This window comes from Penicillium samsonianum (genome assembly GCF_028829775.1).
Source record: "Penicillium samsonianum strain IBT 33392 chromosome Unknown utg000007l_segment0_segment0, whole genome shotgun sequence".
In the NCBI taxonomy this organism is placed as follows: Eukaryota; Fungi; Ascomycota; class Eurotiomycetes; order Eurotiales; family Aspergillaceae; genus Penicillium; species Penicillium samsonianum.
In genome coordinates this window covers 648782-661421 of record NW_026643265.1, presented here as the reverse complement: position 1 = coordinate 661421, position 12640 = coordinate 648782, and the positions used below count along the sequence as shown (strand labels likewise).

Below are 12640 nucleotides of genomic sequence, written 5' to 3'. Positions count from 1 at the left end.
TGAATAGCCCGTATTTTCAAGTTCGCGCGGCATATAGATGGAGACCTCGAGAAGTCATGATGATCTTGGTGTTAAATCAAGTGACACATGCAGCAAAAGGATTGTAGTTCTTGGTCCCTCACCCACCACTTTAACCGGGGCATGGTGCACCATCGCATGTCAATTGCGCGATATAAGGCCTGTTATTTTCGTATCCTCCATCTCATTTATATTGTCGACTATCACTACATGTGTCCCTCTGTACAGATGCTTCCCTTTCTATTTTTAGGTTAGAACCGCTTTGAGTTCTGCTCGTGGCACATATAGTATATTAGGTTCTAACCTTCGACCAGGGATTATCAGGTTTTTCTACGACTATGTCAAGGCCAACCCCGTGAACGCATCTAATGTCACCTCTCTTGATGTATACAGTCCACAGCAAAGGGTTACCTATTGTGTCCCCTGGATTCCGAATGTGAGTTTGATCATGCCCAAAGTTTAGCCATTGGCAAATGAAAACAGCGATTGTTGACAAAACATTCATCGTATATAAGTAGTGCGAAGAAGGACTACAATGTTGCTTCTTTTTGTGTACAAACACAACGTCGAATACGGGAAACTGTGGAGGCTGTGGTGCCATAGTAAGTCCTGGTTGCATTATAGTACTCTGCTGACACGACATGTCTCAAACATATTATTATTTATAGTGCGTCGTCGGGTCACCACCAGCCTGCTGCGACGGAGTGTGTACGGATTTGAACTCGAGTGTTGATAATTGTGGAGCATGTGATGCACCACAAGTAAGTATAAAATCAAGTTCTTGGGATATCCGCTATTCTAAAGTAATTTACTCATGTCTCACGTCTAACTAGTGCACTGGAACCCAACCTGCCTGCTGTTCTGGTGTGTGCAAAGATCTCGATAACAACTTCGCCAGCTGTGGAGCATGTGATATAACCGTGAGTAAAGTCCCGTTTTGACTGGAGTATATTGCTAGCACAACATTGGGAGTATACCTGCTGAGACGCATCTTACTCAATAGTGCACCGATCAAGTACCAGCCTGCTGCTCAGGCTCCTGCTCCGATCTCGCCACTGATCCCGAGCACTGTGGTTCTTGCAATGCATCCCCCTGTCTTGGAGAACAGCCTGACTGCTGTGCGGGCACCTGTACTAATCTCGCCACTTCAACTACCAATTGCGGCTCATGTAGTAATACGGTAAGCCAAAGACCTGTTTATCCCATTACTTCACTGAATAACTTACCTAGTAAATACCCTTTCTAGTGTAGCGTAAATACGCCAGCTTGCTGCTCTGGGACTTGTAGTGACCTGAGCAGTGATCCCCTACACTGCGGCTCCTGCACCGCCCTTCCTTGTCTTGGTCTCAACCCTGCCTGTTGTTCAGGGAAGTGCACTGATGTTTCCTCAAATGCCAATAGTTGTGGAGCTTGCAATCGTACTGTGAGTCAACCATTGCCCTACTCTGGGAAAATATCACAGCCTCCACAATGGCAACCTTGCTTATATTATACCATGAAATAGTGCACCGGTGCGAACCCTGCATGCTGTGGTGGATCCTGTGCAGATCTAACCTCTGATCCAAATCATTGCGGTTCTTGTTCAGCTTTACCATGCATCGGTCTCCGCCCAGGCTGCTGCTCTGGCCAATGCACCGACTTAGCTACTAACCCACTTCACTGCGGTACATGCACTACAATAGTAAGATTTCCTTGTTCTGTATCAAATAGCTCAGACTATATTTAGGTGGCTATACTAACAATCTAAAAGTGCCAAGCAAATCAGCCAACCTGCTGCTCCGGAACCTGCACCAACACAGCCACCGACCCAAACAACTGCGGCCGATGCGGCAGCAAATGTACAGGCACCCAGCCCACCTGTTGTAACGGGGTATGCACAGATATTAGCAAGGATCCCGCCCATTGTGGCAGCTGCACGGCCCTCCCGTGCCTGGGCTCTAGACCGGCATGTTGCTCAGGTGCCTGTACAGATCTGGCGACTATTGACCACTGTGGATCTTGTTCGGCGAGTCCGTGTACTGGGATTAATCCGGCTTGCTGCTCGGGGACATGTATTGATCTTAATTCTGACGCTAACCACTGCAGTTCTTGTTCGGCTTTGCCGTGTGGTGGAACACAGCCTGGCTGTTGCTCTGGGCAATGTACAGACCTATCCACCAGTTTGCAGCATTGTGGATCTTGCACTGCTGTGCCGTGTACTGGCTTGCTGCCGGCTTGCTGTGGTGGGATGTGTACTGATTTGACAACTGACGTGAAGCGTTGCGGTTCGTGCAGTACAGCTGTACGTGTTACCCCCTCGTATCGGATCCTTTTTATATATAAGGCATTGGATGGACAGACTAACCGGTGTTTCCTTTGGAAGTGCAATCTCGGACCGGGAGGTGGAGGCTGCGTTGCAGGCAATTGCATCAGTTGCCCTATGAGCCAGCCTTTCTGCCGATCGTCGAACACATGTGTAAGTTCCGAACTGTGCTCCTGTAGAACCCTGAACTAATTCCCAAAAACAAGTGCCCGGGCGGCTTCACGTGTATCAATAATGGCCCTCTGCCTGGATGCTGTGGGCCATTGAATACCTGTCCGCCATTATCCAATCATCAAGGTGATCCCATATGTGTAAGTGACGCGCTAGACTCATCCGATTCGGCTTTCTGACTGGAGGAAAACAGTGTCCATTGCCATGTACTCTTATTATCGCGCACCTGGTTTGTGTAGGATTCTAGGCTGAAGCTTCTGGTGAGGTGAGTTCGAGGTGAAAAGAGACAACGAGAAAAGCGGACCTGAATAAATAGCTCGCGGACCACAGTAGCATACCAATATAGCATGGTAAAGTCGAATGTTCATGATGCGTTTGTTCACATTATATATGCTATGTACAATGAGTCATAGGTATATTAACATTTATAAATGCCCGAAATGAATATGCACATGAAAGTCTCGTTATGTTCTTGACAAGTCGTTATAAAGAGGACTCTTTCATCCAAGGCACCTCGACATCAAGGGCGTTTGCCACCCTCGTCGCAGAAGATAGACACCCCTCGAGTAGTACCATCCCGTCCCAGCACCAGCCACCAACGAGCCAGACATTTCCATCTCCATTCCGCCATAGCTGGCTCTTGTCATCCCCAGACTTCTTCTGGCTAAAGATCTGGTTGACGATCTGTCTGCTGGCGGAGGATCGCAGAACACGAGTGAATGTGGCAGTGTACAAGACCTTCTCGGGGTCAATCGGAGCAATGGGATAAGTCGTAATAAGAGCGGATGACGGATGTTCATGGACAGTCTCAGTCGCCGTAGCATTTGAGCACATGTGGAGTGGGTGAGGTGCTGATTCGCCGGGGTTCAAGGACACTTGCTCCCATAGGGATTTGCTAGAATCAAGAATCCGGGAAAAGTCACGGTGCACAACTGATTGAACGGTCGTTGTGGGAACGGCCTTCATTGCGCTTTGGAGAGGTTGGAAAATCGCGCCAACCACGTCAGGTGTCACGGCCAGAACGACATGGTCAAATAGTCGTGAGCTGCTCTGGCTATCACGGGTATCTGTCCAGCTCACTTGAACTTTTGTGCCGATATTCTCGACCGCCGTGACCTTCATGCCAAGTTTATACGTCAAATCTTTGGACAGCTTTTTCTCGACATGCTGAACTCCACCAAGAACAGTGTAGTGCTTCTTACGGAAGGTTCGTCTCCCATAACCCACCAGATCAAGAGCCGGGAAAAATCCATCAGCGCATCGTGTGAGCAAGTCGCAACGCTCGCGAAGACCGGCAAGAAGTAGTGCTTCACGTAATAAGGGGGCAACATAATTCTCTCCACATATTGACGCAGAGATTCCTCCATGCCAGATGACTCCAGAGTTTTGGGCGCTACATAGAAGCAGCAGGCTTTAAACCAATAATAGCATATTGCCAGGTAGCACACCTCGATCAGCCACCCGGTCCATGATAACCCCTCCGGACGCAGGGGAGGTAATTGGTGGTTATTTGAGGAATGCATATAGTATGGAGAGGTTTGTTTCGTGGCACTGTCTGGTAGTGTCGACAAGGAGTAAATAAACCGTAGCGAGCCATATGGGATGCCGAAATAATCGTACATCCGCTTGAGACTTTCGTAGTATCCGTCGGCGAATGTGCGCATGGGAAGATCGAGGCGTTCGGGCTTTGCGCCTCCGCCATTTTGGTTTGTGAGGTTGTATGACGCGGAATCGAGCGAAAGTTTGTCTTGCTGCGTGTTTTGTTGGGATTAGCTTTAGTTTGCGCGTGCGGTGTCGTGGGAGAAATCTTTTTACCTTTTCGAATACTTCCACGTCAAATCTCCCTAGAGGATCATTCCTGAGCATATATGCGACCACTAACCCAGCCATCCCCGTGCCAATTACGGCAACATTTTTGCGTGGTTCGTTCGCCTCCATGGTGAAGGAGGAAAAGGTTGATTCACAGTTCCAGGAGAAGGAGAGCGTATATAGTCCTTCCCGTGGCTGAGAGAGTTCAGACTTCTGGACTTTCAAGAATTCAATGTTCGCTTAGAACAAAAGTTGACCATGGACATGCAACTTTCAACATTTCAACATTTGGCTTGAACAAGGTTAAATTGGGACCCACATTTCTGTCAGCAAGGGTCGTCACCTGGGGCACAGCCTCGGTCTAATTTCTTCCAAGGTTGTGCACTCATATCCACCATTCAATTATGCATATTATACATATCAGCATATGATAGGCCAATAGTGTTGATAGTGTTGGTGAGTAGGAACTACAAAGGACACCTTTCCAGGTCAGATGATATGTTCCTTGCCCCGTTGCATCTCCATGGATCGGGCATGGATGGATCCGCGGACCAACACCCAGATGACATAATCAGGTTAATCCTTGCTTATCAGCTTATCGACACGTGCATGTTTGTTGATGGTTTGGAATTTGAGCAGAAGAACTTGGACAAGCACGGGAACAAATCAAGATATGGACCTAGAGGCATGCACCTGTCATTGATATAAGGCGATCTCGAACATCCCTAGGTATTGTGCCAATACCTTGTCAATTACGGCCATGGCGCGTCCTAAAACAGTTCGCGCACCGACAACAGCCAGTCTTCCAAATAATCTCCGCATTCCCTCATCGACTCCGTCCCTCACAAAATCCCTGGGAAAGCTATCCAGACAAGCACTACTGGACCTTGCATTTACATGGCTTGACGACCGCAACATCGCCTCATTCCCGCCATACCTACAGACCGACGAAGAAGATGGCCCCGACGATGACGAAGCCCTCCCCTACCCAGCGGGGGAGACAATCGAAGAAGTCCGCCAGGTATATGAAGATCTGCAGGACAGAAAGGGTGCAAAGCGCGAAGTTCTGGAGCGAATCCTAGAAGGTGATTGGCGGCATGGAATCACACTGCGCCAGCTAGCCATGGCAGACCTCCGCTATATGGATGACCACCCCGCCAGCCTTCGATGGACCGCACTCGAGCTTAGCCGTATTGATACGAAGCGCAAGAACTCCCAAAAACTGCCACCCGCAGACTGGTCCGGTTCTGTACCGCGTATGCAAGCGGCAACATTTGTGCAAGCCCTCCAACGAGAGATCTCCCCATTGGTCAAGGCCCACTACCACCTCGCCCATTCGGCAACACTGCCGCTGACATTCCTACGTATCTTTGTCATCGAATCGCCATATCAATCCCCTAGACAGGCAGCTGAGGTATTCACTGACTCGTCTCGAGTCATCTACGTCGCTTTTCCGGATAGTTGCCCTTATATCTACACTTCCATAGCAGCATCCACCGGATCAAAATCTGCTCCTTTGACAAGCTCAGTGGCTACCGATACTCGAACTCTTCAGCGTCTGGTGCGCGATTCCATTCCTAAAGCGTTATCTCGCCCACAGGAGCGATTCTCCCTGCAGGCGACATCCCTGGCCGCAAAGAATCTGCCCACACTCCTAGCCCTCCGCGGACCGGGACGATCATCGGCATCAAATGGCGCCTTCAGCATCTTTGCAGATGCAGCCATTGAAGGAAGTCCGTTGGATCCCCGACCTTCCAATACAGTCTCACCTGAAGAGCATATCCAAGCGAGTCATTCCGGCCCAGCAGAAGGCAAGGAAAACACAAATGGCTCAGCGACCAAACGAAGATCCAGCGGTATTGATACAGGACCCCTCTCTCCGGATTCGAAGAAACGCCGTCTTGCCATCCATTCCCGATTCGGAACATTGGGGTCATCGCTCGCCCCGGCACCGCTGGACCGTCTTGATATCCGGCTCCTTGACAAACCGGGCTCTAATGATGAACAGGATGATGATGTTGATGATTCTACGTCCGCGCTACCTGCCGTGTCACTCACTTTCGCTGGATCCGACGTCATCAGCGGGATTCGCAAACTTGCTGAGCTAGGCATCATTGACCCTGAGCGTATGCCGTCGTGGATGACTGGCGAGGAAGGCGTTAGTGTCGCAACTGTTCGACTAGGTCAACGACTTCAAAAGGATATATAGAAGAACCTGTCTTTGGTGTTCTTGGATTTTGGGGAGTTGAGGAACTTGGTGCTTTTTTTTGTTTCCTGGGCCGTTGGGGCCTGATGTGATACCCGGACTTGAGATGAATGGATCATTTTTGTTGCTTTTTTGTCATTTGGGTTTACCTATCAGTAAGAGTGAATTTGTAAGATGTCCCAACTGAGTGTAGTAGCAAATAGATGTAGTGTACACTCGACGTTGAAGATTGTAAAAATGGTATTAGATTCATTTGGAGGTAGGATCCAGCATAAAAAAGTCCACTTCATCCCAGCACCGAACACCACATTTCCGAATTCACAACATAAAGTATTTCTCCAATAAAACAACACCACAAGTTGAATCCCGTTGTTTCAGGCCTAGAAATCAAGCAATCCATGCTTGGGCTTGCACCGGCAAAGAGTGAGCGTCACTCATTGACAGATTTCTCAAAATAAACCATTCCCAACACCATTACCCAAAAACAAACCGGCTTTAAGTAAAAGGCAAATTGATAAGAAGAAACGCCGACAAGAGAGAGTTCCGCCACAGAACCGTTGCTCGATCTTACATGCCCATAGAGGTGACACCCTCAGTTTCGTGCCCATCGCGCTCGTGCTCACTGCGCCTTAGTTTTACTATTTGACGCTTGACGAGGTTAGAATAAGCAGTGTGTGAAGACGGGTCGTCCATTTCAGCCCAAGAAGCACAATGTTAGCAGGAGTTCCTCTGAGGAGCCAGAGGCCAAGATGTGGGATAGACTCTAGGGGCAAATACATACTGATCGAGCCATGGAATTCAGGGACTATTCGTCGCGCACGTTCACATATCCCAGTCGGTCATGACGGCTCTCGGTTTGGGTGGTCTTTCCGGTGAGATGAGGTCTTCCATGTTCATCGCCATTCCACGGGGCATTGCTATATGCGGAGAGCTGTTGAACTTCAAGTTCTTATTAGGACTTGGACGGGTTGTCATCACTTACCAGTAGAGACAGCTGACAACATCCTGGGATGCATGCATGGTGGCCTCACACTTCTTAAAGCAAGCCCCATGAAAATTGCTGCCGCATTCCTGACACCACGTAGTTTCCTGGTTGGCCTTGAAATCATTGAAACAAATTAGACACTTGCCCTCAACAGGCTTCCTTTCGCCGGTGGAAGTAAGGGTTGTAGTGTCCATGATTCGTTTCAAGGATAATACAGCAAGCATCTCCCGTAGCTCCTGATGAACATGCAATTGGGTCAGGAATATGTATAGACAGAGTGATTTGAGTGGGATTTGCAAGGACTCACGGATGGCAGAAATGCCCGCTGGTACCTCAATTGTCCAGCGACATCCATGGCAGATAGGACTTGACGACGCATTAGCGAAGAACAGAGATTGGTAGTTGGGCTGTACGAAACAGAGTAGGTATCGATCTGCTTGAGCTGGGTTAAGACTTACCAAAGCAGATGTGCTTACACTGCACCTTCCGGAATCTGACGTCCGGACAGTCACAGCGAGGCACTTTACCAATGACCGTTTTGTAGATATTGCCAGTAGACCCAACGACTTCAAATGAGATTTCCGGAACTTTCTTGGTTCCGCTGATATTGTGCCTAATCATATACATGCTAAAAGCAATGCTGGTCAGCCAATCGAAGTATGCCATATTCGTCAATATTTACTTGCATTTGGCTTTCAATGCGTGAGACTCTTTCTAAGAACCCTTCGGGAGGTGAGTCTAGCCATGGAAGTGCGCGTTTCTCAGACATGAGTACTTGGAATGCACTTGGCGGAGTGCGCTCTGCAACTTGGGTTAGGTTCTCGGCACTAGGCTTGTTACTAGGACTAGCAGGCTCGACAGTGGGCTCGACTTCTAGGTCAAACAAATCAGGGCTTGATGGCAGCATAGGAGAAGAGGAAGGTTTTACCTCTTGTAAATCGACAACAACTCTGGGGCAGAGGTACTTCATAAGAGTATGAGAAGATAGAATCTCTTGGAAAGAAAGTGGATCATGGAAGAGGATGTGTTGCTACATATATGTATTGCAGGAAGCAAGATCTAGATAGAAGTGTGTGCACATGGAGTGTCATATGACTTTGCATGGAGGCACATAAAGATATGACAGGCCTTTGTTCTCAGCAGGTAGGCCATGTTTGTTCTAGATGTGCTTCTCGCTTTCGCTGGGTTTGTCACAATGGTGGATTGGCTTTGACCAGAGTTGTATGTATGGGATATGATAGTAAATAGAGGAGATTGCAGAGATAGGAAACTTATACCAGGTTTGTCATGTTGGATGTATGTACTCAGCCCTAATAATTCAAGCTCCTTCCCCAGTTAGTAGATGCTTGATTTCCCAGGAACTTATCATGCGAATCAGATACTGTATGTATGGATAAAGATATTAAATGCTTTGCAGTAACTGTGCGTATCCATGTGTGACCAGGCAGTATAAAGAAACAAATCTGGATCCTTCCAACTTTGAAAGGTTTGAAGTTGCAGGTGGGCACACTCTTTGGGAAAGAGCAGGTGTTTGCACTGTTTGTTGGGGGAAGCTTCCCTAATTGTGACTAAGCACTCACCTACACCCTTTCCCGGTGTAGGTGAGCCCACACCTATTAACAAACCCATACCTGTTAACAAAAAAATCAACATTTCAATTTTAAACCTATTTTTTACCATCAAAACCATGCCGAATTCCTCCGAAAAAGAAGAGATTCTTCTCTCAAATGCCCTCGAATCCTATAAATCAGGCCAATTTACTAGTATTCAGGCCGCAGCCTCTCATTTTGGCGTCTCAAAGTGGAAGCTTCGAAACCGAAAGGACGGTAGAACAAATGGAAAAGGCCGTGCAGCTACCAAAAAGGCCCTAAATTCCTCACAAGAGGCCTCTCTTATTCGCTGGATTGAGCACCTTAATTCAGTATATACACCGCCAACTGCTATCGATATTGAGGGTGCTGCGAATCGTCTTTTACAACATTGTGGTTCCGACCGGCAGGTTGGCAAAATGTACGGCTATCAATTCATTCAACGCCTACCACCCCATATTACTCTACGCACACAAAAACCAATGGAAAAAGCAAGGATTGAAGCTGAATTACATAGTGATTTAGTTCATTGGTACCAGGTTTTTGGCCAGTTTCTTAAAAAGAATAAAATCCAGGCCCATGAACTATACAACTGGGATGAGACTGGCTTTCAGCTTGGTATTGGAACCAAGGAAAATGTTGCTTCCACCCGTAAATATGAGACTATTGCGACCGGTGGAATAGGCCAGAATATTACCGGCATTGAATGCATCTCTGCCGATGGCTGGGTTATGCATCCATGGTTTTTAATGCGTGGTTCCGAACAAATGGAAGATTGGTTCGATGGCGATGATGATCCTACCAACTATAGGGTTATTAAACCAACTGCTAAAGGCTGGACGGATGATAAAACTGCTATTCAATGGCTATTAGATTTCCATTATGCCACTAAAAAGCGAGTCGCTAAAGGCAGACCTAGGATTTTGGTTATGGATAATCATGGGTCTCATGGAACCCCGGAATTCGAACATATTTGCCAAAGCTTCAACATTATACCTTGGTGGTTTATACCAAAGTTAACACATCGATGCCAGCCTCTTGATGGCAAGCCATTCTCAGTTCTTAAACAAAAATTCCGAAAAAAGAACAATGAGATTGTACGATGGGGTGGAGATGTTGATGATAAACGACATTTTCTTCGAATGATCAAAACAGTTCGCAAAGACACCTTTAAGGCACAGACTATTAAATCATCATTTCGAGATACAGGTCTTTGGCCTTATGATTTACATATTGTTTGTGATCAAATTGATCCTGGCTGGGAAGATGAACCAGTCCTTGAGATATATGGTCATACGCCGTCACCAGACCGTGAATTTCCCAGTTCGGCAACGAATTCGCCGCCTAATTCAGATCAAAGATTCTCAAAGGTTGAGAATAAGGTTCAATTGATACTCGAGAACGATGAACCAGACCTTCCAAAGCTTCAAAAGCATATAGACCGTGCAATTCGTGGTGGTAAGCAGGCTATCCAAGACCTAGCACTTGCAAAACAAACGATAAAAAGGATGCAAAGCCACAAAATTCCTATCAAAAAATCTAAGCGCATGGTAAAAGGTGCTGCTAAGAGTCCATTATCATCAATTGCAGGCAATTCGAAGGTGTATCGGCGATGTACGAAGGAATCTAAATTGGATATTCGGCATGAGGCTGGGAACGCAAGGATTCGAGACTACTGGCATCGCGCGAATCAGGCTCTCAAAGAAAAAGAAGAGGCATCAGGGGATAGAGATTATCTTGATGTTAATAGTGAGCTATTTAGATATGTAGATCCAGATGGTATGGTGGCTGAAAAATAGGTTTAAAATTGAAATGTTGATTTTTTTGTTAACAGGTATGGGTTTGTTAATAGGTGTGGGCTCACCTACACCGGGAAAGGGTGTAGGTGAGTGCTTAGTCACAATTATCGCTATCAGCTCGTGGAGAAGTGGACTGTCCCTCTTCATCGACAAGATGACGCTATACTGCCACACCCGGCATTGCTGCTAATTTTTCGCTCCTTCATTTCCCCCTCTGGAGCTGATATCTGAACTTATTTCCTATGTCACGTCCACGGGCTCTGTCGGGCGCTGATGCCCCAAAGGAACCACATGCGGTCTCTCTCAAAGGTATGTGAATACAATGAACCCAACCCAACCTATAGCTGGACCAGCAAGTTGATTATGAATTGATTAGTGTTGCGGTAATTCAAATCATCCATATCCATCGAGTTGATGGCAGCTCCTGACTCTCAATACACAGCCTCGCGCGGCCGTCACTTTCTTATCAGCATCCCCTCCCGACGTCTAACACCATAATCTCCACGAAAGCCTCACTAAGCTATCCGTCCGGTGACTCCGATGATCAATTCATTTTAGCGCCTCTTGTGAGACAATGACCAAGCGCATCGAGGAAACTCTTTACTAATGGCAATAGCTTACTCTACCTCCCTCCTTCGGATCCGTCTACGTCGGAGAAACCTTCGGGTGCACACTTAGCGCGAACAATGAGATTGATGATGATGACAACGCCAGGGTCCTCACCTCAGTGCGCATAGTAGCAGAAATGCAAACACCTTCGTCGGTCGCGGCACTGGAGCTGGAGCCACCCAACGACTCTGCATCAACAGACGGCCTTAAGATCGGCGAGTCATTACAAAAGATAGTACGGTTTGATTTGAAGGAAGAAGGAAATCATATACTAGCTGTGAGTGTCAGCTATACAGAGACAAAGATCGGCTCCGACTCGCAGGCAGCTAGTGGCCGGGTAAGGACCTTCCGCAAGTTATACCAGTTTGTGGCACAGCCCTGTTTGAGCGTTCGGACCAAGGCGTCCGAACTTCCACCACTCGAGGTAGATAATAAATCACTCGGTCCGTACGGGAAAACAAGGTTACTCCGGTTTGCCCTGGAGGCACAACTGGAAAACGTGGGTGAGAGCGCGGTGGTAGTCAAGGTATGAATTTCCCATTAATCCCTAGCGAATGAGTGGATTTTCCACGGCGAAGCGCGGCTGCACCTGAAAATTGGGCTGGGCCGGAAATGCTCAACAATTTGGCTAACGTTGGGGGATGGATAGCAAACAAAACTAAATCCCAAGCCACCGTTCCAATCAAAATCGCTAAATTGGGATACGATGAACCCGGACATGTCACCCCCGGCACTACCTACACTCAATCCACGGGATGTCTTACAGGTAGCATTTTTGGTGGAACAAGAAGAGGGCCAGAACGAAGGGCTTGAAACTCTCCAGAAGGACCTGCGACGGGACGGTCGTGCCACGCTGGGTCAGTTGTCGATCGAATGGCGCGGCACTATGGGGGACAAGGGTTTCCTGACGACGGGAAACCTCATGAGCCGGAAACGCACCTGAAACGCGGTGTGCAACCAGCCCACCGGATCGTTTCCGCTACTGTATCACGATATGGACGCCGATTTGTATTAGTGCATCCAGCCGCCCAGTTGCATGGAGGGCGCCGCAAGGGCGGTTTGTACACATTTCCAGTAGCCCACTTACACAATATTACCATTGGCATTGGCAGCAGCGTCCTAAATTGGGGAGTGTATAGTGTAATATATTGG

At 47.7% G+C, this 12640-nt stretch overlaps 5 protein-coding genes across 5 annotated transcripts; 3 read left to right on the top strand and 2 right to left on the bottom strand.

Annotated features, from left to right (window-relative positions):
- Positions 1-246: 246 nt before the first annotated feature.
- N7471_011074 (putative extracellular cysteine-rich protein) lies at positions 247-2256 on the top strand (the record flags this gene model as incomplete). The annotated part of the gene is made up of 9 exons (XM_057283793.1): positions 247-268; positions 333-454; positions 537-620; positions 687-779; positions 852-938; positions 1022-1136; positions 1318-1441; positions 1769-2027; positions 2104-2256. 9 exons carry the CDS (start codon positions 247-249, stop codon positions 2254-2256), a joined length of 1059 nt encoding a protein of 352 aa, XP_057130059.1.
- Positions 2257-2974: 718 nt separating this feature from the next.
- N7471_011073 (uncharacterized protein) lies at positions 2975-4429 on the bottom strand (the record flags this gene model as incomplete). The annotated part of the gene is made up of 3 exons (XM_057283792.1): positions 2975-3902; positions 3953-4242; positions 4307-4429. The coding sequence occupies 3 exons, from the start codon at positions 4427-4429 to the stop codon at positions 2975-2977; spliced, it is 1341 nt and encodes a 446-aa protein (XP_057130058.1).
- A 631-nt stretch (positions 4430-5060) lies between these two features.
- On the top strand, positions 5061-6509 carry N7471_011072 (CENP-N/CHL4 family protein; the record flags this gene model as incomplete). The annotated part of the gene is made up of 1 exon (XM_057283791.1): positions 5061-6509. The coding sequence occupies one exon, from the start codon at positions 5061-5063 to the stop codon at positions 6507-6509; it is 1449 nt and encodes a 482-aa protein (XP_057130057.1).
- A 564-nt stretch (positions 6510-7073) lies between these two features.
- Positions 7074-8118, bottom strand: N7471_011071 (uncharacterized protein; the record flags this gene model as incomplete). The annotated part of the gene is given in 5 exon segments (XM_057283790.1): positions 7074-7128; positions 7146-7286; positions 7489-7727; positions 7799-7857; positions 7950-8118. The coding sequence occupies 5 exon segments, from the start codon at positions 8116-8118 to the stop codon at positions 7074-7076; spliced, it is 663 nt and encodes a 220-aa protein (XP_057130056.1).
- A 3003-nt stretch (positions 8119-11121) lies between these two features.
- On the top strand, positions 11122-12431 carry N7471_011070 (trafficking protein particle complex subunit 13; the record flags this gene model as incomplete). The annotated part of the gene is made up of 5 exons (XM_057283789.1): positions 11122-11188; positions 11256-11262; positions 11322-11445; positions 11496-12014; positions 12138-12431. 5 exons carry the CDS (start codon positions 11122-11124, stop codon positions 12429-12431), a joined length of 1011 nt encoding a protein of 336 aa, XP_057130055.1.
- Between the last annotated feature and the right edge of the window lie 209 nt (positions 12432-12640).